General features: G+C 42.1%; 3 protein-coding genes across 3 annotated transcripts; 2 read left to right on the top strand and 1 right to left on the bottom strand.

Annotated features, from left to right (window-relative positions):
- Positions 1–6,554: 6,554 nt before the first annotated feature.
- pyurf (PIGY upstream open reading frame) lies at positions 6,555–8,042 on the top strand. Its single transcript, XM_005748282.2, has 2 exons — positions 6,555–6,861; positions 7,891–8,042. Exons 1-2 carry the CDS (start codon positions 6,659–6,661, stop codon positions 8,024–8,026), a joined length of 339 nt encoding a protein of 112 aa, XP_005748339.1. The 5' UTR covers positions 6,555–6,658; the 3' UTR covers positions 8,027–8,042.
- Positions 8,043–8,199: 157 nt separating this feature from the next.
- LOC102210383 (phosphatidylinositol N-acetylglucosaminyltransferase subunit Y) lies at positions 8,200–8,699 on the top strand. The gene has a single exon (XM_005748281.2). It carries the CDS (start codon positions 8,210–8,212, stop codon positions 8,420–8,422), a length of 213 nt encoding a protein of 70 aa, XP_005748338.1. The 5' UTR covers positions 8,200–8,209; the 3' UTR covers positions 8,423–8,699.
- Positions 8,700–11,839: 3,140 nt separating this feature from the next.
- On the bottom strand, positions 11,840–21,290 carry tat (tyrosine aminotransferase). Its single transcript, XM_005748280.1, has 12 exons — positions 21,218–21,290; positions 19,342–19,646; positions 19,135–19,239; positions 18,932–18,999; positions 18,592–18,750; positions 18,013–18,151; positions 17,870–17,922; positions 13,972–14,124; positions 13,705–13,833; positions 13,420–13,503; positions 12,193–12,291; positions 11,840–12,102 (listed from the first exon to the last, which is right to left on the bottom strand). The coding sequence occupies exons 1-12, from the start codon at positions 21,220–21,222 to the stop codon at positions 11,962–11,964; spliced, it is 1,440 nt and encodes a 479-aa protein (XP_005748337.1). The 5' UTR covers positions 21,223–21,290; the 3' UTR covers positions 11,840–11,961.
- Between the last annotated feature and the right edge of the window lie 4,372 nt (positions 21,291–25,662).

Here is a 25,662-nt window from a genome sequence, read left to right as displayed (position 1 = left end):
TAGTCTTTTGGTTTCTTTGTCAGAGTTGTGCCTTCTGGTTTCTGTTCTGTTCCATAGTTGCCGTGTCAAGTCTCTGTGTTATGTTTCCTGTTTTACTTTGAAAGTCTGTCTCATGTTACTGCATCTGGTTTATCTTCCTTTGTCTCGTCAGCCCTGATTTGTCCCAGCTGTGTTTCCCTCCTGTCTCTCATTCCCTGATTGCTCCTCTGTGTATTTAAGCCCTGTGTTTCTCTGTGTCGTGATCTACCCTTATCGTGCTGTGTGGTCTGTCTGTGTATGCTTAGTTTGTAGTCTCAGTTTTGCTACCCTTTTGAGTTAAAGCTGTTTAAAGTCTGCACTTTGGGTCCTTTTCCTGCCTGCACACAGCCGTTTCATAACAGAAGATCGCGACTAGAACATGGACCCGGCAGACTGTTCCACCTCGGACTTTAAGACTGAGATGAAGGGGGTGATTGATTTGCTGAACCGCATCGCTCAGGCTGATAGCTTACAGGCTATGGCTGTGGGACTGAGCGCGGTGGAGGCAATGATTATAACCAACCCCCAGCTTCATCAGTTCTCCATGGCCACTTACCATAGCCGCGTGGAGGGAGCACGTCAGAGCCACCGAGCTTGCTATCTCTCTCTCTCCACACCAACGCAGCAGACGGAGCTCGCTGTTACGCAGCTGCGTTCGCCACAGGACGGCATTTCTGCTCGAGGTTCTGGAGAACCGCTCCTGTGTGATGAGCCAGAGGATTTGCAGCCTGTCTTCGCTGGAGGGTCCGGGGAACCGCTTCAGCCGTCTGTTCCCGCCGGAGGGTCCGAGGGGACCGTCCAGCCATCTTCCGTCTCCACACAGCCGTTTCATAACGTGCTGTTGTGTTGTCCGTTTTGTTTTTTGTTTTTCTTTACATCAAAAATCTTAATAAACATATTTTTAATAAATAAATAAATTATGATTTTATTTGTTCTTTACTTTTGATTTACTAAAACAAACCACTTCAGTCGCTCCCTTGTGCTGTCTCGATGAGCATTCAGTGAGTGCATCTTCCTCTTTTTAAACAGTAACTTTCTGACTGCGTGCATATACTCATATGAAGTCATAAGTATAAAACACGAAAAAAATGAACCTGGCTAACAGGGTCCCCGGCAGAGCCCTGCACTACTTAGAGTAATGAGCGGAAGTGTTCTATTATGTGACGCAAGCCTGTTTAAAGGTGTGCAGCCTTCACGGATTCACTGTATCGTTCTTAAAACTGTGCGCTCACCATGACAGCTACTTAGGAGGAAAAAATGTGAGAAATAAAAGAAGCATCATATATCACCACTGAGCTGTGAAAGCTCTGCCGAGTCTGTCGCTGTTCGTCACTCTTAAACCTCCTCCCGGTAAAAAGACAGACCGTCTGAAGCAGCCACAGAAGATATCAATGAGAACTTTGGTGCACAGGTGAGTGGCTGTGGTGAGTTCAGAGGAGGCGTGGGATTGATGAACGTTCTGTCAGCCATCGCTGGGAGGATCAGGTTTGATGAAGAAGATATCGTTCAAGTTGTGAAATGGCCCACGCTTTGATGCCTTTCAAGCACCGCTCTGTCCCCCACTCACAGGGAACTGCAGAGACTTTACTGTCTCGGAGGATCTCCTTTACAAAGAACGCACACCTCTGGTGAAATATGAGGCAGACAGTCTTTCAAACTGGGATATGTGACCTTATGCATGCAGGAGTGAAGGTCTAATTCTGCTAGCCACTTCAAGGTGAAGTGTTGAGTAGAGAGATTACGAGAGCTCTTTTTCCCAGGCCAGAAAGCTTCGAAGTTATTAGTGTTGTATCAGCTCTGACAGGGACCCGCTAACTTCACTGCCAAGTCTGCGCTGCCTTTTGGTGAGGCCGCTGTGCTGTCAGCGGAGAAGCGCGAGGCCGTTTTTACATCAGACTCCAAGGTTTTCTTTAGAGGATGCTTTGATTGAGGCCCTAAAATCAGGACTGCCCACCGTGTCGCTGAGGTCCAGCTGTGAGGTCAAAGCACAGGCATGTTTTATTCAGCAGCCACCCAGCATGTGCAGCAGCATGATTCTGGCAAAGGCAGCTGCAAAGATCACCTCAGCTACTGGCCTAATAGAGACTCTTCAGGCCAGAAGCTCAGGGCTTGCTCAGCAGATGGATTTACTGTCGCTCGCTGTTAATATCAAAACATCAGCTGATTTAGACACCGCATGGTTCGTCCTCTTCTGATCGATCAGCTGTTGCCCAATCTCTCCAGGCAGGAGTAAACCGAACAAAAACTCAACTAGCCCTGACAACTTGTAGCTTTCTTACTTTAAGTTTCAGACTTAATTTTCAAATGTGACAAACAACACTTTCATCTCTCTCTGTCTTATATCTGACTCTCTGGCAGTTCCACTCCGTGTGTCACTGAGTGTTGTTTGTTTGAAGTAGGCATGCAAAGCCTCTCGGGAAACTGTAAGAGAAACAAAGCACAGATGGTGTGTGCACTGGTAATGCACTGGTGAACTAACAGTAAGTACAAAATATAATAATGCAAAACATTTGCAAAGAAGGGGCTTCTTAGATGCCTTCTTTAAACTCCTAGTACACTATTCCTATTTTTAGGTGGTTTTTTCCAGCATCTGTACAGATTCAAAAGGAAAGAAGTTAAATGCACAAGTTGAGCAGAGTAAAAGTACATAATCCAAATCTTTAACCCAGGCTAGCAGGCAGTCGATAAAGCAAACAGTCCAGGTGAGGAACCTGTACTATGAAGCAGGATTAGGGGCTTATCGAGGTAACTCCACGTTAAACATGTTTTCAGTGCTGCGAAGGTCCACTTCTGTAACAGCATGGATTACACTGCACACTGTGGAGCGGGTTATGTTTGAGATTAGACATCAACATGTACAAGAACATCGCTGCCTGACCACTATCACCACTCATCACTTTACTGTAAAATCGTGTCATTGTTCCTGAATGATGCCTCAGACGTCAGTGTGCAGGTGTCAGAGACAGTCCAGTGACTTCGCCTTCTTGTGACGAGCACTGAGGTACACCTTGCTCGTACTGGACTGGCTCTTTGCCTTAATTCTTCATAGCATCAATTTAATAACGTGCTGTAAAGGTTTTCGTCCATATCAGCATTATAGCATCACACAGTTGCTGCTCTTTGATTCACATTTCCTGTTTCACCACATCCCAGAGGGACTCTGTTGGACTCCACCTGAGTACAGTCGACTCACTGTCATGTTCAGGTTTGAGAAACCCTGCACCTGTTTAACTGCTTATTAATGCAAGCATCTAATCAGCCAATCACATGGCAGCTATTCTATGCATTCCGGCGTGTAGACAGGGTCGAGACGACCTGCTGATGTTCAAACTAACAATCAGAAAGGGGAAGAAAGGGGATTTGAGTGATTTTGAATGTGGCGTGGCTGTTGGCCTGAGCGCTTCAGAAACTGCTGATCTGCTGGGATTTTCCCGCACAGCCACATCTGGAGTTTACAGAGTGGTCTGTAGAAGAGAAACTATCCAGCGCACTGCCGTTCTCTGGGTGAAAGTACTTTGTCAATGCCAGAGGTCACAGGAGAATAGGGAGACTGCTCCAAGCTGATAGGAAGGCAACAGCAACTCAAATAAGCACTCGCTAAAACCAGCGTTGCAAAGAGGAATCTTTGAATGCACAACATGTCAAACCTTGAAGCAGATGGGCTACAGCAGCAGAAGACCACACCGGGTCCACGCCTGTCAGCTAAGAACAGGAAACTGAGGCTACAGTTCACACAGACTCTCCAAAACTGGACAACAGCAAATCGGAAAAACGTTGCCTGGGGATCTGAATGTTGTGTTAAAAAACACGAAGTCATCCTGCCCTGTATCAGCAGGTCCATGTAATGGTGTGGGGATGTTTTTGTATCACACTCTGGCCCAGCTGAGCATCATTTAAATGCTGACCGTGCCACGTGTGTGTGTGTGTGTGTGTGTGTGTGTGTGTGTGTGTGTGTGTGTGTGTGTGTGTGTGTGTGTGTGTGTGTGTGTGTGTGTGCTCTGTTATTTCCAGGTGAAAACACAAATGCCAGATTAAAAACAGAAACGTGATCATTATCAAAACTAATCTGTGGAGGATCAGAGGAATTCCTCTTCTTCCAAAAAACATCTCATGACCCCTCAGATCAGATTCTTTCCTCGTCCTCTATATTTATACCCAAACCCTGCACAGTCTTGGCCTCATACAATCAATAGTCTTTTCTAATGGTGTCGTATCTTTGCCTCTTTGCCTCTTTGCCTTAGTGAGAGCGTGTGGTTGTCTCACTCTGTGTGTTAGTCCTGTCGCAGATCGGCAGCCTGTCCAGGATGTACTCCGCCTCTCGCTGGGTGACAGCTGGGATAAGCTCCAGCCCCCCAGTGTGGCTTTGTAGCCACTGTGCCAAAGATGTGTTGACACCTGTTATTTCAAAAAGGATATAGTGTGAAAGCGAGATATTTCGAATACCGCAGAAAATCGGTTAAGAGTGAATGATGTGTTATGAGCGAGGCCCACTCATAAAGGTTAATGAACCTTTAAAACATTATTTTATTTATTTATTTTACTTCCTACATTACCTTGGTCCATGTTTTGTTTTCTTTGTTTGCTTGTTACAATTTCTATCCTTAAAAATTCATAAAACCTATGAACTGAATTGATGACAGAATAGATGATTCTCCCACCGTGGGAGAATCCAGCTGCCACTCGATGTGAGCCAAGCTCTCACTACAGTCCTTCAGGGAGGATCAGATCCCTCATATTCCCAAACAAGACTATATCTAGATTGGTTGGGCACACGCTTCTATACCTTGAAATATGTATGAGACAATAAAAACTGAGACTCTGAGATTTAACCAGGACACGGACTCTCCAGGACACCATGAAGTTGGAATACAGCCAGAACCAAAGGGCAGAGGGTGGTCAAAGGATCTCAACTGTTTTTCTCTGATTTTCATCAAGTGTCTGATTCCACATGTCTCAGTTGGAAAAAGTAGGAGTTCTGATTGTGTCACATCAAAGAGTGAGGGAACAGTGGAGCAGGAGACTGACAGACAGATCTGTGCAGTGTCGGCAGTAATGTGGATCATCCACATGGAAAGGATCCAGTTGCGATGGTTCGGGTATCTGACTAGGTAAATGGTAAATGGCCTGTATTTGTATAGCGCTTTTCTAGTCCATAGGACCCCAAAGCGCTTTACACTACATTCAGTCATTCACCCATTCACACACACATTCACACACTGGTGATAGCAAGCTACATTGTAGCCACAGCTGCCCTGGGGCAGGTGAGGTGTTTCCAAAATTTCCAAGCAAGAGAAGATTCTGGGTCAGGCCCAGGATGCACATAAGAGAACATGTCTTTGGGAGAGATTATGTCCCCCACAGGAGCTGGAGGTGCAGCTCCCCTGCTCTGTGTCGAGCACCCAGAAGATGGATGGATGTGTTACACTGAAAAAGTCAATGTGATTTTTAATGAGATTATTTTCTATTAAAGCAAAACACAAACTTTTAAAATCTGAGTCTGTTCATTCATGGTATAAATAACCTCATGCTCCTCCCAAACAGCTCTGTGAACCCACATCAGCACTTCAAGAGAAATGTTCATTTAGAGCAGGATGTTGGTGGCATGCCGGTCATGTCCAGATGTTCCCCAGAATTCATTAGGCAGTGATTTTTCTGCTGTCAGCAGACATCTTTAGTGTGATCTCTTTGATAAATGGGACATTTTGAACATCAGAGCATATTTTCTTCTGTATTATTTTCAACATGTCTGCTTTACTTTGCTGTTAAAGACCAATAATGACAATCAGCCAGTCATGTGCTGCATTTTGGCTTGAACAGGTATCGACCTTTTTCAGTATCATTTCAGCCTCAGTCTGTGTTAGAGATGATGGATGCCTCTCAAGCAGGCCCATCTAATTTTATATGTCTCAGAGCAATATCTTCAGCCACATGGATGGGAGGGAATGCATTCTGCCCTGGCTGGCACTGAGCTCTACCACAATGTTTAATATTGTATGGCTCTAACCTGCTGGGAAATCATTCCTGGGACATCTACGGGGCTTAAAAGAAATCAGACTCCAAACAGCAACTGTTGCAAAATTCACAAAATGTGTATCTACATTAGTTTCCTTCACTTAAAGCCACTGTTAGGGTGGCCGTGACTTTTATTATTCTAAGGATATTTACCACAGTATGGTGGGCAGCATAGAGATCTCTCCTTATGGTGATGTGGTGTGTAGTCTAGCTGACCAAATCAGTGCTTTTCACATTCATTTAATGTTTATTGTTTCTTTGTTTGTTTTGTCATTATTTTATTTCCACATCTGGTCAAAGCCCACACACAGAATACGTTTGAATGAAATTAACACTGGGGCACTAACAGTGGAACACTGCCACCATGCGGGCAAATGTGGAAACTGCGCGAACAAACGTTCACCAAATGACATGTACGACTAGCAGTGGTATCTACCGTGTTAAATATAGTATGTTAGTTTGCATATGTGAGCAAGCCCGTGGTAGATATTTTTATTGAATACGTGAAAAAGCGGAACATTTTAAACCCGAAAGGGCCAGGGAGTCACAGGAAGCGGACTGATTTCACGGTTACACGCGTACTTGTGCTTCCTGTAGGAGACTTGGACGCGGTAGGCACTTTGTGGTCATGTTTAAGAATGTTTTGAGCAGATTGCTGACTGAAACCTTCTTTGTTGAGCGTAATGTGAGAAACACGCCGTTATTACGGAGGGTAGCTGCCGTCTCCGCGCCGGTGAGGAGCTTTACGGACGTGAAGGACGAAGCGCAGCCGCCTTTCGACACCGCCCTGCTGGAGGTCCTCGTATGTCCGCTGTCCAAGAAACCGCTCAGGTAACACACACAGACCTGTGCTCAGGTTACTTACTAATATTTACACGCTCTGGTTCCTGTTGTTCAGCCGTGTTGCTCTCTAGCAGGACAAACGGCACCACCTCACACGCACTTTCTAATGTGTAAAACAGTTTGAGCCTTTTAAATTGTTCAGTTCTTGTCCAGTTTGAAGACGCGACACTGCGATGTACTTGCTGATTGGCTGGCTTATTAGGGTCTGTCATTTGCCTTCGCAGATACTTTACATCTGTGAAAACAAATGGAAATTATGCCTGAATCTGATTTAGCTGAACATCTGTGTGGCTCTCAACACAACCCCTCACTCAAACACAACACCTACGCCAGGAAGCTCTTTGTGAACTACGGCTCAACATTTAACACCATCACCAAACAGACTGGAGTTCAGATGAACCTGGATATTAGATTTCCTCACTAATCGCCCTCAGATTGCTGTTAACCACGAGTTTTGGTTGTTGTTAAGTTTGCAGATGAGATGATGCAGTTGGAATCTGCCAACAGTGATGATACAAACAGCAGGAAGGAGGTTCACAATTTGACCCCATAGACTGATGATAACCTGCTCTTAAACACCACAAAGACCATTACAGACTTCAGGACCTTATGTGTATATACTTCTCAAACTTTATACTTAGTAATGCATGTCAGTAAATTGTATTATTTAAGTACTGTCCTTATCCTCCACTGAATCTTTTTTTCTGAAAGGTTCTGAGATCAGATTTAGATTTTTAGGTTTATCTCCTTTTAAATTAATGATCATCGAGCTTCCTGTTGTTGAGTTCCTGAGGACTGCACACGAGCACATCTGTGCTGGTGTTTTTTACACACACCCATTGTGGGCAAATGCTTACATAAATATGATAACATAAAACAAGCATTGCATGTGTGTGTCATGGTTTTATTAAGTTCACATGAACTACAGCTGCTACTGCTGCTGCATTCACAGTTTGTAGGAAATGTCAGCACTTCAGTGCTATGAAAGACTTATTCTACTATGTTATTCCTCCACAGATACGAGCCTAAGACCAACGAGCTGATCAACGAGGAGCTCGGCATTGCCTATCCCGTCATCGAAGGCATTCCCAACATGATCCCTCAGGAGGCCAGACTCATTCGGAAAGATGCTTCAGACACACCTGCACAGTAACAGAAAAGCCTTCACTTTGAGTTGACCTGAGCAAAAACAAACTGGACGCTGGCTTTAAAAAAACTGTTTGACTAAATAAAATTGAGGTGTTGGATTCTTTCAGTTGTATTTTGGCATTCTAGCCAAAGCGCACGTAACACATCATCATCCGGCAGCGCGTTACCTCCGAGCCCATCTGCAAACATGTTGTCCCTGTCTGTGATGGTGGGACTGGTCCCCATAGTGTCCCTCTTTGGTTTGTTCTACTCTGCGGCGGTGGATGAGAACTTCCCTCAGGGCTGCACCAGCAGCAGCAGTCTGTGCTTCTACAGCCTGCTGCTGCCCGTCACCATCCCCGTCTACGTCTTCTTCCACCTCTGGAGCTGGATGGGGATCAAGCTTTTCAGGCACAACTAGGCTGGCAGCTCAACACAGATGTGTTGAGTTGCCAGCCTCACACAGTTGTAAAACATCTGTGGCTGAAGTGGCTTTCATTTCTTTAAGCCCTTTGGAGGAAGGTAAAGACGGATGGTGCATGGATGCTTTTTAAAGCTGAAAATATTTTTGTGTCTCATTTAGAGTATGAGACAGTATGTTAGTCATTACAGCTGTTAAACAAACCCCTGGATATCATTTGCACATAAAGTAGAAGGCTGTATATTTTCTGAGCAAATAATAAAAATCTTTATGCAAATCCACTGTTTCCATACTTGAGTCCTGACTTCACAAAACGGGAACATCTACTCGTTTTAAATGAATGCATTTGAATATATAACAGACTACATTTGTGCAGAATCGACTGTGCTGTGATCTGCAGTGTGTCTCAGTTTTATTGCATTCAGAAAATTCACAAGCTGACATTTAAAAGTGGAACTCAGACAAACTTGCCTGACAGCTCAAACATGACAGAGCACCCAAAACTTTTAAGTCGCGCTGCACAACACCGTCCTCAGATGTGTTTTTCTACCACAGTTCATGTTGAACTCATGAAAGCGTGATTCCTCTTGTGATGAATGTTGGGAACGTTCAGCAGGAGCCTTCAGCGTGCATCATAGAGGGAAACGCGATCTGACAGCATTAGAGCTGCTGACTTTCTGCTCAAAGACTCGGGTTGAGCTCGAGGTTCAGGAGCAATGCAAATTTGACACACGCTGCTCTTCACCTGAAGCCACGAAAACTGAACTGGTGTTGCAGAAATGATGCAGTGTCTGCTGGAAAAGTTTTGGGAATGCACAAACTGTGACGTCTAAGGACTTTAATCTGAATCAAGAGTTACGATGGAGGCAGGTCGGAGTGTAGAAACCTGAAGATTCCTGCTTTTGAGTTTCAAACTTTGATTTTAAAGTTGTTTCTTTTCTTCTGTGTTCTCACAGTCATGCTGTTTCTTCTCGATTTTCTTTCCTCACAGCTGCTCATCCTTCTGTGAAACAGAAAGAGACAGGTTGGTTATTTTATTGAATTAGCGTGACTTAGTGCTCTTTTGGTATGAGCAGAGACGCCCAGCACTGAGCTGCTGACGGTCATTTTACGTTGGAGAAAGTTGAAAAGAGTCACTGCTTGTTTGATTTGTCAGTTTTGCAGACAACAGCACACAGAGCACTTGTATCATGAGTCATGAGCAAACTTCCACTGGCTCTACTTTACACAATATACGTATATATGAAAACAAAACAGAAATTTGATGCCTGTGATATTCCAGAGAAAGACCTCAGGCTTTATGTGGCACGTATGTGCACATCTATCCATAAACTGGATTAATCATGCAAACTGCACGAACGTGAGATCCACGTGGCTGCATGAGGAGCTGTCAATGCTACGTTTGGTGCCTTTAAAGTTACCCTTCAGGATATATATTGCTCTTATGACTTATTAGTTTCCCAGGTGAAATATGGATATGGCATCCTGCAGTTGCACCAGCAGCACAGTGGCCAGCAAGGCTTGCAACGCCTGCCCTGACCTCATTCATTAATGAATCTGTGGAGGATGGTCATCATTTCCTCCACGGTGCTTTTGGTTATCCTGCACAGTGTGGCAAGAAAACAAACCTTCCCATCGCCCAGTAGGAGGCTCCACAGACCAGCCAAAAGTTATTACCAGCTGTGTCACGGCTCCATCACTGTGGGCAGGCAGATGGAGCAGCATGTGAGTGTTGTTGATAGTCTGAATGCTGGTTTGAGATCAGCTTCAGTGATGAAGGAGGACATTCGGTGTGCATAAGGAGATTAAAGGCAGTCTTTAAGTCCCAGCTAGCTCAAACATGAGATAAAATACGCTGCACAGGTAAACTCGTGTTTTCTTTCTGAGCAAATCAGTTAAGCCAGGACTAAAGTTAAGCTTCATAACTGCATGAATGTAAGTTTTATATTTTACTGGAGCAGTGCTAGTCAATCCTTTCTTTTTTATTCCCTAAATATAGAAATGTGTTGTTTGTTGTAATCATTTGTTTTGCATCAAATATTTTTAAAAATATTTTAATCCAGAGACAAAACTCGGCTTCTGGAAAAGAAAAAATGATCACGTTATGAGTCCTAATATTTGCTCCACTGTGTTGTAAACACAAGTTCTCCAAAATATTTATAAGAATTGATAAGAAACGAAGATCACTGAAACTATTAAAACCTCATTTTAACATGTTTTTGTTCAATAAGCCTCATAAGTTATGGATAAACCACATGAACCTTGTGTTTCTGTCATGTAGTGACTGATGCTGATCAACTGTATTTGGCTTTGCAGTTGTGCAAAAGTCTTGAGTCACCCCTCGTTTCTTTATATGTTGCTTCCTAGGAATCAGACAGACTTTCTTGTTGAGCAGCAGTTCTCTTTCTGAATCTCTTTTAAAGTTTTTCTTTGTTAAATCATTTACACTGATCTATGAATCAATTTTGCATAAAAAATGCTCCGAACCCAAGGGATGAAAAGGGGTTGTGTAGATACAACTTAGCAAAGAACCAATTTGAAATTGTATGTTTACACTTTGTTTACTAACTGCCTGTAGCAAAAATATCATTTGTTCCAGTTTCTTTAGTTGAATCTCTGCAAAATGCCAAAGATAGCACACTTTGAACTGAGGACTGGTGGGTCTAAAAATACTGTCTGCAGCAGATAAACAGTATCTGAAAGTCATGAGGAAAACGTCCTGCAGAGACCCGACAGGACCTGAGGGATGCATTTGGATGTTCAGCTGCTCCATCTACTGTTCACTGAAGCCTCATCAGAAACGTTCTCCGTGGAAGAGTGGCTGTCGAGAAGCCATTCTTAAAGAAGGGAAACGGGAAGAAAAGGCTGTGAAAGTTACGCAGGAACTGGACTGAAATCATGGAAACAGGTCTGATAGAGCAATGAATCCAAATGTGAAATTTTTGATTCAAATCATCAGAGGAGGATTATTTTGTTTCTGTTTATATTTTATTCTGCGATTTTTCTTTAACATTGAATATTTATCCTTTACTTGTTATGTCAGTACAGTTTATTATATTAACTGTTAACAATGGCACAAAATGCTGTGTCTGAAAATAATGCACAATATTTATACTTCGTCTATCTACATAGATAGACAGACAGACAGACAGATAGATAGATAGATAGATAGATAGATCTCATGTATGGAGGTGATTATCAGTATACAAGGCTTATAAAAACAAACAAACACATTCACTTCCTCTACTTGTAGCTCAGGAAAAAAAGCAAGCATAAGCTAACAAAGAAGCTAGCTGCAGATTATATCAAAGAGGTGTGTAAGTGAAATACAATTTATATAAATATACAAGTACAGGTTAATACAAGCTGTCAGTATAAAATATAAATATCACATTTGTTCATTTCTTAAGAGTTTACATAAAAATTACACCATTAGATATGCTGTTGCATGCTTTTTGTTGCCATGGCAGCTTTTGAAAAAAAGATTTCAGGGTAATGTTGTGGTGGGACAGCTGTAAGACTGGTACAGCGCCCCTGCATTACTGGTCCAGGTCATTGCTGTCACGGCTGGGGGGGCGATAGTGGCTCTGGCAAAACTCCCTGATCCGAGCACAAGCCTCCAGCATCATCTCCTCCGGGACTGTCACCACAATGCGGAAGAAGTTGGGATACTCAAACGCCTGTGAAACGTCAGGAAGGATGGAGTTTAGAAATATGTCGGTGTGAGGACCGACGAATCAGCAGTGAGAGGAAAGGTGATGGCGTCTTACCGAAGCAGGCAGACAGAAGACAGACTGCTCAGTCACCAGCCGTTCGGTGAAGTCCACATCGTTCTTAAAATCTGGGAAGTGATCCATGTCGATCCCAATCTGGAAAATGTAAACACCATGGTTGGTCTAACCTCTGAACTCTGAATGCTGACATCATTCAGACTCCTTTACTGTGTGCACGCTTCATTTGTAGTTTCCCACCAGTCAATTAAATCTTTCATTTTCAAAGGTATTCAGACCCTTTTAGTGGTTCCGACGTGTTCTCAGCTGTATTCCATTTGCCTGAATCATCCTTAATCCCTAATCCCTAATCATCTGACTGGAGAGACTTGAGAATTTCTCACATGGGATATCAAATCCCAGGATTTTTATTTCACGTCACCAAAACTCTCAGTAGATCTCTTTGATAAAACTATGGTGAAGCAGAAATCTGCCAACAGTGTCCCCGGGTGCTTAGCAGCCAAACTTTGGGAGAAATTTAAAACCATGAGGATTCTTCCTACATCCGTCAGTCTGGCCAAACAGAGTAGCCAGGCAGGTAGGTCCTTGATCACAAAGGTGACCAGGAGCCCAAACAGTCGCTCTGATAGAGCTTCAGAAGTCCTGGAGAACCTGCTGGTACCACCACCATCTCACCAGCACCCCATCAGTCAGACTTTTATGTTATGGGCAAAGAGAAATGTAAACTATGACAATCTGTCCAAAAGGCCAAAATGTAACTATTTGTTGCCATAGTAGAAGCACTTTGTCCATGTATCTACATCTCACATCTGCACATGGACACGCCTAAACTCATTATAAACCCCAATACACTCATTACCTGCTGACACTAGCCCCACAGAGAAGCACGGCGGTGGTATCATCGTGCTGTGGGGTGCAGCAGGTACAGGGAGATGAATGATGAATGCAAATAAATATAAATATTGTAGAGATTACCTAAGCTGTAACTGCTGCTCAAAGACCTCATTCAATGTGTGAATTAAAGGTCTAAAAGCTTCTGTAAAGTTTCTGTTTTAAACTCACAAATCTGATTTTTAAAGTCATTTAAATGGTTAAGTGTGAGTCATTTGCAAAATCCAGACACTGTGGAAATTTCCCATAAAATGTGATAACCTGGGCACAGAGCACAGTTCACTGCAAAAAGGATGATGATAAGTAAACTAAATGTGACTGAGAAAATGATCATGGCACAGAAATTTGAATGCAAACCACACGTTCAACGCTCACCATGATGTACATGGCTCCTGAAGGCATGACAGGGTTCAGGCCGGGGACGGAGGACAGCTCGCTGAAGCAAATCTCTGAGTTAGACTGAGGAAGCAAAGAACGATAAACCGTTCACACTGTGTCATGTGATGCATATTAATGTGCATTACTATGTGATTTCAGACAGAATTAAGACATAACAACAAGAATCTGGACTGAAGGAACAAAAAAGGAACCAGGGTCAGCTACTGCTACTCAAAGTTAATTATAAAGGTGGAATATATTAAAACAACTTCTCTCCATTACCTTAAGGAAGCCGATGGTGTTGTTGTAGAAGCTTTGAGGAGTGCTGTCGAGGATTTGCTCCAGCGCCCCCTGAACGATGCTGCAGGCTCCCAGAATACGCTGGCTGAGTTTTACCAGACCCTGTCGAATCTGAACGAAGAAACGTGTCAGTCGGGTAAATGTAATGTGCAAATTATTGTATATCATTGTGTGTTTGGGTTTGAGTATTGAAACAATCGGTCAACGCTTCCCCCATCAGGAACTGTAAAATAAATAAATAAAAAGTACCTCAGTTCCAAATATATCATTCCTGTCATGGATGAGGATCCATCCCATCCTCCAGCCAGGCACCAGCCAGCGTTTAGCCAAACCGCCACAGGACAGGATGGGAACATCACTGCTGAGGGATGCCATTGAAGGAGAACTGCATCCTGGGAAAACCTGAGGGCAAAAACAAGAATAAAACTTTATATTACATATGCAGATATTTGACTTCCTTTGACTTTCATATGTTTACAGATGTTTCGTTGAGGCAAACTGACGTGCAGCCGTTTTAATTCATATGACTTAAAAGGAGAAAATCATCATGCTGTTGTTGTTTGGATCAGTTTGGGTTTCCCACAGACTGACACCACAGTGAAAAAAACGAGAGGGCTTGGAGATAAGTGAAAAAAAATCATAGGAATTCTTGTTAATTTTGAAATTATGTTATTAACACGAAGGCTCGGTGTTAAAGAGAGACCAAACTTTCTCAGGCAGATCAGAGGAAGGACGGGAAGACCCAGGGCTGGAGGTGGGTTGCAAAGCAAGTTGCAGATGCACAGCAACTATTGCTGACTGAAGCAGCTCAAAGAGAGCACTTGCTCAAAGAGATCAGCTGATGTCTTATTTATTAATTAAGCATTTCTGTAGTTATGCTTTCTTCATTTCAACTTGTGTCTGATGCCCTCCTTAAAAAGAAGAGGAAACAAACTTCTGTCATTTACACAGCGATGTATAATCAGAACTACTTTCATCCTCATGTTCACTAACAGCATGACAGCAGCTGTTTACAGAGTAAAACACAGCAGCGAGGAAAGTGTTAAAAGACACAAACAACAATTCCATCAACTTTTTGCATAATCTTGCATAATATTCTTCCTGAAAGTCTCACAAAAATACCAGAGAGAAACAAAAGGAAGAGAGTTAAAGAGGGAGGCCGATGCTGAGGTAACCACAAAGAGAAAAGTTTCACCCACAGAAAGCTGGTTCTTATTAAAGCTGCGTGACATGGAGAAAAGACACTACCCCGCATCCTATTGGCCAGACTGAAGTGAATGACATAACAGCAGCACTAACGTGATTGCATAACTCGTTTTCTGGCACAAATGTCTTAAACGCCTCTCAGATCAAGAGGAGGACAAATGTAAAGCATTGATCAACATAGATGCAATAAAAAGCTTGATGGAGACAATGGAGTGAATGCATGTGCAGCTGTGTGCATGGCTTATAACTGTGACTCATAGGCAGGTCAAACATCTCCACAGAGAGCATGTTGACTGTGCAGACGTGCCCCATAAAACCACAATTTATCACTGAAGGGCTTACAGAGGTGAGGAGCAGGGGCACTGACCCACTGCCTGAAACGTCCTAGGTGCTGCAGCTCACAGTCGCCGCTCACTGAAAAACAGGCCTCACCAGTGCACCCTGAGGCCACGTCTCCACCCACCACACGGCCCCCATTCCTCCCCAGGTTCTGCGGTAACAAAACCAGACAGCTGCAGTAATTGCAAGCACATGCAGCCAAAAAAGTGCAAATTCATTCTGGTCTGCACATGCTCATTATGGAACGGTCCAATGGTGGCGAGGTGGTTTGTGGAAGCACCCAGTAACCCCGACTTTGAACTATTACACTCACAACAGCTCCCACAAAAACAAGCTTTCAAAAGTTGTTTTTTGTTCAGCTTTAATATCATCAAGCAGGCGAGTCAGCAAGTCCACTGCAACACAAGGCCTCCCAGTGTTTTTCCACAAAAGCACACATCTTCATCTCAACTCCAGAGCTGAGATGAAAACGTGTGAAGATGGCAAAGGAAATATCACAGACGATGCAGTGTGCAGCATGCATGTACTAAATGCCTCTTAAACGACTGATCGATCGATTGTTTTAGTTTGCACTCATTAGACAGACCAACACATTGTAAAGTGCAAAAGTCAAAACAGCTCAGATGTAACAAAGGACTGGAGGGAATAAATCCGAACAAGACCCAAACTGTCAACTTCAGCTGAGACAAAGATGATCGGAAACTCCTCAAAACAACCCCCACGAACTAAAAGATGCTAAAGCATCATCGTTACTGTCTACTGCTACGTGAGTTTTATTTAGCAGAGACATGCCTGGAGGATAAAGGTGAGGCAACAAAGAAAGAAAAAAACGAGTGTAAGTTCAAATATTTTGGGAACCATTTATGTCAGAGGTAGAACACTCTATATGTACAAATCATTTTTAAAATAATAGTTATTATAAATGCATCTGATGCACTTATAGCCTGTAAAAAGGAAATAAAGGTGTTCTGACAGATCAATTTGAATTCTCAGTGGAAAATTACTGCACTGTTGCCTCATCTCCATTTGTTGCGAGCTGACAAACAATATGATGGCTGCCAGAGAGTGTGTCTGCTTATCTGTGGACATATTTGCATGACCTTCAACTAAACTTTGACCAGTACAGATTTTCCCAGACTGATGGTAAATGGCCTGCATTTGTATAGCGCTTTACTCAGTCCCTAAGGACCCCAAAGCGCTTTACACTGCATTCAGTCATTCACCCATTCACACACACACTCATTGTTATAAGATATGCATGTTAAAATGTGTTGCATCACTGACGGTTTCAAGAAGAGTTGCAGAATAAGAACTTTTCACATTTTATGAGCGGAGATCTAATTTTATTACTTTCAAGTGCGAGAAAATATTTTAGCAAATGTGAGGACAATAAGCTTGTCCTCATAAACGTTACGCTACATTATTATTCTTATTATGAGCAAATGCAATACTGCTGATAATGAGCAGAGAAGGATTTGTAACTGGAAGGTTTATATAACATATTAACAATATTTAAGACCCTATTATCCTTCGATGTAGAGTAGACATTGATTTGTTTTAATATGTTGGAAAAGTTTTGCTGTTGAAAAAAATATCTGAAAGAATCTTCAGAAACAGGAATATTTCACAGTTTCTGATAATGCAAAGCTGATGAGCAATCAAACTTTTGAAAGAGCTCCATGATTACACCCACGTGTTCAGAAAAACAGTGTGACTGGTCCAGTATAGACCGAGCTGTCACTATATGCTGATGATTTAATTCTGTTTATTAGACAAAAATCTGTTCTAGCTTTATTCCATTTAATCAAACCTGAAATCTTTAAAGAAAACCTGTAAGTCACTGGGCCTAGAAAAACAGACCACAGTTTTGCTGCATAGTTCTACTGGAAGTCTGTTCCTGTTAAAAGGCAGGTCTTTCTCCCCACCATCACCAAGAGATGTTGAGAGAGGATCGTCTGATTGCTCGGATCTTTACCTCACTATTTAAGGTGCCCTGAGAAAACTGCTGTAAATTGGAATGAAATGTAATATTCCACACAGGTGAACAAACCATACACTTATTAGATAATGTCAACATAACTCCTTTTGGAGCAGTGCTGGTTATACAATGCTAGTACTATTTTGTGAGTGTACACTCGATACTTGTTCAAATGTTCAAATCACATGTTTTTGCTCCTTTTTGACAAAAGTTGCTTTAAATGTCCAAAAACATTTGTGTGACAATTTGTGGCTTTTACAGTTTTTACAACCAACATGACAAAATGATAAAATAGAAACATGTGGGACTTACCTTTTATATTTAGTACTGGACTGTATGTTTTAACATGGATGCGGTCTCACTTTAAATCTTTATCTATCCACTGCTTGTCCTTGCTGACCTCCCGGCCACTGGCCTGCACAGAGGCACTAATCCCCCCCATGTGCTGATGTGAGGTTGTGCACGCACATCAGCACATGCAGAGCCAGGGCAAATGCCACCAATTGGAACAGAACATCTACTGTCATTGTGGTTTAAAACAAAAAGAAAGTGCCTCGCTGGTGTTGCACGAGCCAAGCCCACCTGTGCTGAGATGCAGCTTGTGTCGACAGCTGCTACACTCACCATGTCACTGTAGATCTCATCAGCCAGGATGGGGACACAGTGTCTGGAGGCCACTGGACAAAGTAAGAATGGAATTGTTTGAGAGATGTTGTGTTTGTTTGCTTACAAAACTGGAATTCTTCCCCACTCTGAGTGCAGCCAACCTTTGAGGATCTCCTGCAGGTGCTTCTTGTTGAAAACAGAGCCACACGGGTTGGATGGGTTGGTGATGATTAGACAGGAAGTCCTCTCATCAATCAGGCTCTCCATGTGCTGCAGGTCAACCTCCCACGACTTCTCCGGCTGTGAAAATAATCATAATACATGTTTATGCACTGATTATGTTTATTATCATTACTTTACTTGTATATTATGTTCATACCACTTTTACTTTAGTAACTTTACAAATTACATGCTCATAAAATCTGATTCTTTGATATAAATGAATCCAGTTAACAGAAAACATAAATGCTGTGTGTGTTCCACAGCCTTCACCGTCACCAGCCTCATTCACATGTTTCCTGCTCTGTTGCTCCTTTGAGATGTGGTCATTAAAATATGTGAAATCTTTCTGGGAGAAATAACAGATAAGCTGAGTGTGGCAGATCCATTTGAGTTTACCCATGATTGATGCACTTGAAAAGATGATGCCACTAAAATGTAATAATCATAACTGTTCCAGCCCAAAAAGTGTTTAGTGCTTAGGCCAGCATTAAAAACAGAGAAACTGTCCCCACACTTACAAGCAGGTTGTAGAGTTTGACCTCGATGCCCATGGAAACAGCCAGAGTTTTATATAAGGAGAAGCCTGGGCACGGTACCAGGATATTGTCTCCTGGGTTGCACAACACACTGATAGCCAGGTCGATGGCCTGACTGCATCCGCTGGTCAGAATCACATCCTGGAAGAGAGACAGGGTCTTCTTTAGTTCGGAGAATCTGTTAATTTCACACAGGAACTCAAAACAATCCACTGTAACGAGCAGATTGACGCCAAAGCCATTTGCTACTGAGTTTTTAGTAAAAGTGTAGTTCACATTTCAGATTTAGGGGCAGGCGGTAATGTGTGTGAGGAGTGAGCACCTCTGCCTCCAGTGGAGCCTCAGGGCAGCTGTGGAAGTTTGCCACCGCCTGCCGACTCTGCAGGTAACCTGTCAGTGGACGCAGAGAAAGGATTCATGATTGTACATGTTCAACAGTTTCTTCTGCGCTTTGCTGGCTCTTAGAAAAACATATTTATCTTTGCATCTATCTTTTCACATCATTTCACTTTAGGGATGGCTCACCGACAGAGGGAGCATAGCCGTTGTATTTTTGGGAGTCTATGGCATCCTTCATGGCCTGAAGCACTGCACCATGGGTGGGCAGGTTTCCAAACACGGTGGGATCCCCTGAGGAGCAAAGGTGAAGGTAATCAGCAGTTAGAAAAAACAAAGAATAAGCATGATGCAAACCCCCAAATTTAAAGGGAATTTTACGAGGAATCTCCTCACCGATCGAAAGTGCGATCATGGGTTTGTCCGGGTTCGGGGTGAGCTTCATCCCATCCACGATGGCCCTGATGGGGTTGAGCGTGTTGTTAGCCATCTCCGAAGGCTTCACCTCCCACCGCTGCCTCCGGCTCTTAGATTTGATCGGGTATAAGGCGCCTTTGATGTTGACATGGTGGACGCCATTCCCGTGCACCCCGTTTCTGTTCACTCCATTTTCATTTAGGGTTTTTCCATTTACCGTAGTTTTGCCACAAACTCCATTCCCGTTCATCTGAACCATGTAAGACTTGGTCTCCATCCTGGAACTAAAGAGTCCAGCACAGGATTAACAAATGATTCATTTAATCAGACTCAGTCTTGTAATGTGCCGTACTTTGTATCTATACTCTCCTAGATTGCAGAGGTGTCAATTTCATATACAATATTTATATATTAAATATATAAAAATCTGTATTGATATTTATCATATTTATATCTGTAACTGTATTACAGACATATTTATTAATATATTTATTTAATGTAAACGTATGTATTTTTATTTATTTTTCCCAGTTTCTGTAAATATGTAAATTGATACAAATGCATATAAATACCAACGCAGAAAAATCCTAATTCTATAAATTCATTAGTTCCTTTGCTTATTTTATTATGACTGATTTTATCATCAGTGATTCCTCTGCATTATAGAATGTTTATTTATTTCTATTTATTTATTTGTTTAGTTATTTACTAAAGAGAGAGCTCTGAGTGTTTGTGATGGTGCGGTCACCAACAACTAATAATATATAAATACATACATGCATACATTTACCAATTAATACATAAAGTATGTCAAATTAAAAATTTATTTTAAAAACAATTAAAAATGAATGAATTCAAATGAATAGGAACATTTTACATTAATTAGATTAATTAGAATCTTTATTTGTATTTTTATGCATTTAATTGCTCTTTGTGTTTTTAGTACAATGACATAAGTTGAGTCCAATGAAATAGAATAAATGAATTAATCTGGGCCTTTGGGTTCGCCTTCTGATGCTGATGCATTTAGTTCCTTTCTATTAAATACATTTAGTTTATTTAATTGTTCAATTCTGTTTTCATTTCTTTAATTTGGCTCCGTCATCTCCGGTATATGAACAAAGGGCTCCAAAAAAAGGGGGGGAGGGGGGTTCTTGGTGTTTATTGGGCCTGATTACTCCTGCTTACTTCCAGCTGTGTGAACTTTGTGTTTGGAAAATACTAAAATAAAATACTAGAAATACTAAAAATCTTCCACCGACAACCTTCATACATCAGTATTATCTATGGGTTTTTTTTAAAAACGAATATATATATACACACACACACACACACATATATGTACTATACTTTAAATACTGTAACCGTTGTTAATGGTCTCGCCTACATTGTGAAAAAAATATTTTTCCTGAGGTACAAAAAAAATAATAAATTGTAAACTTTAGGTTTTGTGCGTAAAAAAAGAAAAAACAAGAAACAATTTATATATTTTCCTCATCAACGTGAATTATTGATCTGCTCAGATTTTGATCTCTTTTGCTGGATTACATTTTAACTTTCAAAGCTTTTCTGTTCAACATTGTAATAAATGAAAGTGACCGCATTCACAGGTTAATATTTCATTGATAATTCATTCATAGATTCATCGGTCTACAAAGAAGCTGAGTTTTAGTATTAAGTGGTTTAAAGCATAAAGTTATCCGGTCGTAATAAGAGTGCTGTAATGTGTAATATAAGTCTTTGAAAACTTGTAATTTATCAGGATGACACTCAATTCATACGTGATTTTAAATTTGCCAATTAATGAAATTACATAATTTTAAAAAAAGAAAGAAAAATAATGTTGTTTACTTACCTCATGATTTATTCAAAGTCTCCAAAAAGCAGCAGCGCAGTTTAATCACTCTCAGTTAAATTAAAGAACAGAAGCCAGGATGTACAAACCCGGCTTTATAGCGAGATCCCTGAAAATGGGTGTTGAGCCCTGCCCATAATTCCATTGGTGGAGGTTGAGGGTTGTACCATCACACCCCTCTAACATCACTAACCAGAACCATACGACCACAAAACCTTAACAGCATCAATCAGCATGTAGGAGCAGTGAAAGAGAGGAGCTGGCCTCACGCACAGGGAGACCGCCTCAGTGCGTCACGCCAGAATCAGCTGGGGCCAAAGCGAGGGTCTGACAGCAGGACAGAAATCTATTGATCGTGAAGGCAAATATGAGTCCCACAGCCCGGGACATATGAAGGTCTGCAGGAAGTGAAAGTCATCTTCATCTTATGCCAAAACATTACTAACATTTTAATGCTGTTAATGACCTAAATACACTTTTGTGTATGTATGTGTGTGTGTGTGTGTGTGTGTGTGTGTGTGTGTGTGTGTGTGTGTGTGTGTGTGTGTGTGTGTGTGTGTGTCCTTTACATATTGTTGTGATTTACATTGCTGTGCTGGAACCAAAATTCCTTGTATGTGTTTGTGCATATACTTGGCCATTAAACGCACTTTCCATGGAAATGAATGAGTCTAGTTTCCAGCACTGATCAGAGACCATCCAGATCAAAGCTTTTCCCTGGAAATATCAAAGAGATGTCATCACCTTCCACTGCTTCCTAACTTATAAACAAGGTTTCTTCTTTGCTTTATGCACATAAAACCATAAGACAACAGAAAAATTATGAAAGAAAATTGTGAGAAAACAAACTAGGCTCTGCCTGTGAATCACAGTCTTCCTCCTTCCATCTCCTTCACTCTCCACTTGCTGTCCACCTGAGAACGAGGCACAATCTGCTATTATTTAATTATCCACACTTAATAATAATAATGATGGATTGGATTTATATAGCGCTTTTCTAGGCACCCAAAGCGCTTTACAATTCCACTATTCATCCACACACTGGTGGAGGCAGCTACAGTTGTAGCCACAGCTGCCCTGGGGCAGACTGACAGAAGCGAGGCTGCCATATCGCGCCATCTGGCCAACACCAGTAGGTAAGTAGGGTAAAGTGTCTTGCCCAAGGACACAACGACCAGGACAGAGAGCCCAGGGATCGAACCGGCGACAGATGCGGTTCCTGACCCCCTGAGCCACGGTCGCCCCACTTAACAACTCTTGCACCTAATCCATAATAAAGTAATGACAGGAAATGTTATAGAACCAAGAAATTGTGTTTATCATTGTTTTTATACTTGAATACCTCTGCGATGCAACAACTGATGCGTGTGTTATTGTGACCTGTCCTGTACTGCAGCTGCTGAGGGATCCACTGCTTTAGCCTCACACAGCTGCTTCTGTCACTGTTTCCTCCTCGTGTCCTTACGGGGCATGTCTGCACAATAACATAACATGAGTAATAATTTTTAAAAATCGATACACAATCATTTTGCTGCTGCAGCATTTTGTCATATTTGAAATATAAATCTAATCTATAATCTGTTTACAGATTATATATACAGTGTGTGCGGTTTTTTGAATATCATAATTATAATATTATAATATTCCATATTTATGTGGCAGGGAAAAGCCCTGTAGCTCTTCACGAGCTCCTTCCCGGCTCGTAACCGGCACGCACTGCCGTCAAGGGCGAGCATTGGTTAATGGTCATCATGTGACTGATGCAAGCCTTTTATTTAGCAAAATTGTGAATAATAGTTAAATGTTTTTGTTGAGGGGCACAGGCAGGACCCCACACGCACACACATAGAAGAAAAAATGCCTCAAGAAAAGGGCACTTGGGGCACCCAACGTGCTCAAGCCCCCTCCACCCCCTCTGCACGTGCCTGGCGTGAACACTAAACTGATCATCACGTCTTGTCTTGTCAGGAAGCTGGTAAGGAGTGTGTTGTGGGAGCGGAGCTTTGCTGTAAATATCGAGTGTTGGATTTCCACCTTTCACACCACGGACCACGAGCACCGTGCAGGAGTCGGGAGTACCACAGAAGGAGTCACACTTTTGAAAACTCTTCAGACTCTCTGTTCATTATTCAGTGTAAATAAACTGACTGTCGCTCACCAAAACTACCTGGTTGGATTTTATAAGACTTAAATTTATGGTTGTGCCCTCTTTGATCCAGGCCCTGGATACATACATCATAGTACAAAACACAGGAAGATGCAAAACACTGGGTCAAATGACCCAGGACCATGACACGCTCAGCCTTTCTCGTCCTTTTTAAAGGAATGAAAATGTACAAGTCCAACCTTAGTGATGTAAAGAGTGTGAGCAGCAGCCAGATGCTGTCTATCAAATGCACTAGATTATCTGATCATCGGTAAGTGATGAGGTCCTGGCAGTTTGGAGATCTGGAGAACCAAGAAGGAAAGACATCAGAAAGTGCTGCTGCTCATCCATCTCAGAGGTCATTTCAGAACAAGTCCATCATTCTATAGCGAGAACTCCCCAACGAATTCACCCCAAGGTCAGACTACGCAATACTCAAGTAAACAGCAAAAAACAAAGCACAAAACTTCTGGAACAGACGAGACCAAAGTGGAGATGTTTGTCTATGATACACAGCAGAACGTTCGGAGGAATCAAAGGCCTCAGAGCAGCTGTCAGCACAGTGGAGGAGCAGTGATGATTTGGGCTCCGTGTGCTCACTGAGTGGTCAGTGAACTCCTCCAAACCGAACCACCTTAGGAACGATTTACAGTCTCTGCAGCTCCTGCACATCATTTACGCTTTTACGTCCCGTACCAAGACAAAAAGTTACTGGTTCATGGAGGCTATAAAATACTAAGACTGACGCTTGACTGAGAAAAACATGTTATGCATTCACGTGTGCGGACAGCCAGTCACTGGGTTCTCAATCAATAGCCGACAAACAAACAGAACTTCAAACCAAACACACTTAATGCTCGACAGCTACAGCGAGCACTCTGACTGGCTGGCAGTGAAGAGGTGGAAACTACTCTTTATGCAACGGCCCATCAGTCAAGCATCATGCAGTCATTTCAAAATAATGTCAATGAAAAGGAGACTCCCCTCTAGCTTTCAGGTCTGAGAGGTGAAGCCAGCGTTCTGCCCACTGACCAGCAGGGAGTGACTCCTGTTTACAAAGAAGCAACAGCCTCTGCCCCATCTTTAATCTGCTGCTGTGCTGTGGATGGTTTCGTCCTTTCACAGAGGGTGGATTGTTTTTGTGGTGGTGATCTCCTCCATATGGAGCTATGGGCACCTGAGTGGCGTCTGACAGAAGCAGCTGTAGCAAACGAGTTTTATTGAGGGGACCATGAAGTTAATTTGTAAATAAGATTCTCCTGTGGCATCTGAATGAGAAGGAAAGCTAACATGACAGTGGCAGAAGCACTCAGCAGGAGGTTTCATAGCAGGACTTCACTAACCAATGAAAGCTACAGTGGCTGCCTTTTATTTTCAGTTCAATTCAAATCAGTTTTATTTGTATAGCAACAAATGACAAGAACAGCTTACTCAAGGTGTTTTATACTGTGAGGTAAACACAATTTACAAATAACAGAATACTTTAAAGTCTCAGCAGGAAGACTGAAGAATGCCTTTTCAATGTTATTGTGTGACTTCTGTTTCTCTTGTTTTTGTTTCATGCTTTTGGGGAGATCCTGCAAAATCCTGCCTCCTAATCTGAACGAACTCGATGTGTTAGTAAAAAAAAGGTTTGCAAAGTTGGCAAGTTCTTCAAATGTCCTGCCTCAAAATGCTAAAAAACTAAAACTGTGTTTATTGGCACAAACAGCCAGAAAAAAACTGTTTTCCCTGTTTAATTTCTATCTATGTGAGGAAATGTGTCTTATTAGAAATACAAGAGCCAGCTGAATCTATACATGTAAACATTTATAAAACCCTGTTTCTTGTTAATCCCTTTAAGTCACAGATAACCATAAAAAATATTGTTTGAGCAAATAAGAGGAAGAGTTACTAACCAGATATTTTGGCTTCTTGTGTCACCTTGCAAAGTTTCGTGTGGCTGTCGATCAACAGAAGGCCAAGAAGAATAGCCGAGACCATAATCCTTATTTAAATAAAGAAGAATTACTAAATTCGTTTTCAGCAGGGATGCACCAGCATCTGGTGATATCAGCCAATAGACTGATGCGAGTGCTTCATATGAGTCGCTTTATTTTAACATCAGCAAAAGCTCAGAAAGTTAAAAGATGATTAAAGAAGCAACACCGACAATGAAAGAAAGGACTTAAGGTCTTATGGGAAAGCTCAGAAATGACCGTCTCTGGGACTTACAGTGGGGCAAAAAAGTATTTAGTCAGCCACCGATTGTGCAAGTTCCCCCACTTAAAATGATGACAGAGGTCAGTAATTTGCACCA

The sequence above is a fragment of the Pundamilia nyererei genome, unplaced genomic scaffold, assembly GCF_000239375.1.
Source record: "Pundamilia nyererei isolate P.nyererei 1_Seehausen unplaced genomic scaffold, PunNye1.0 scaffold00218, whole genome shotgun sequence".
NCBI classification, from domain to species: Eukaryota; Metazoa; Chordata; class Actinopteri; order Cichliformes; family Cichlidae; genus Pundamilia; species Pundamilia nyererei.
Note: the sequence above shows the minus strand (reverse complement) of the source record. Positions and strands in the feature narration are given on the sequence as shown.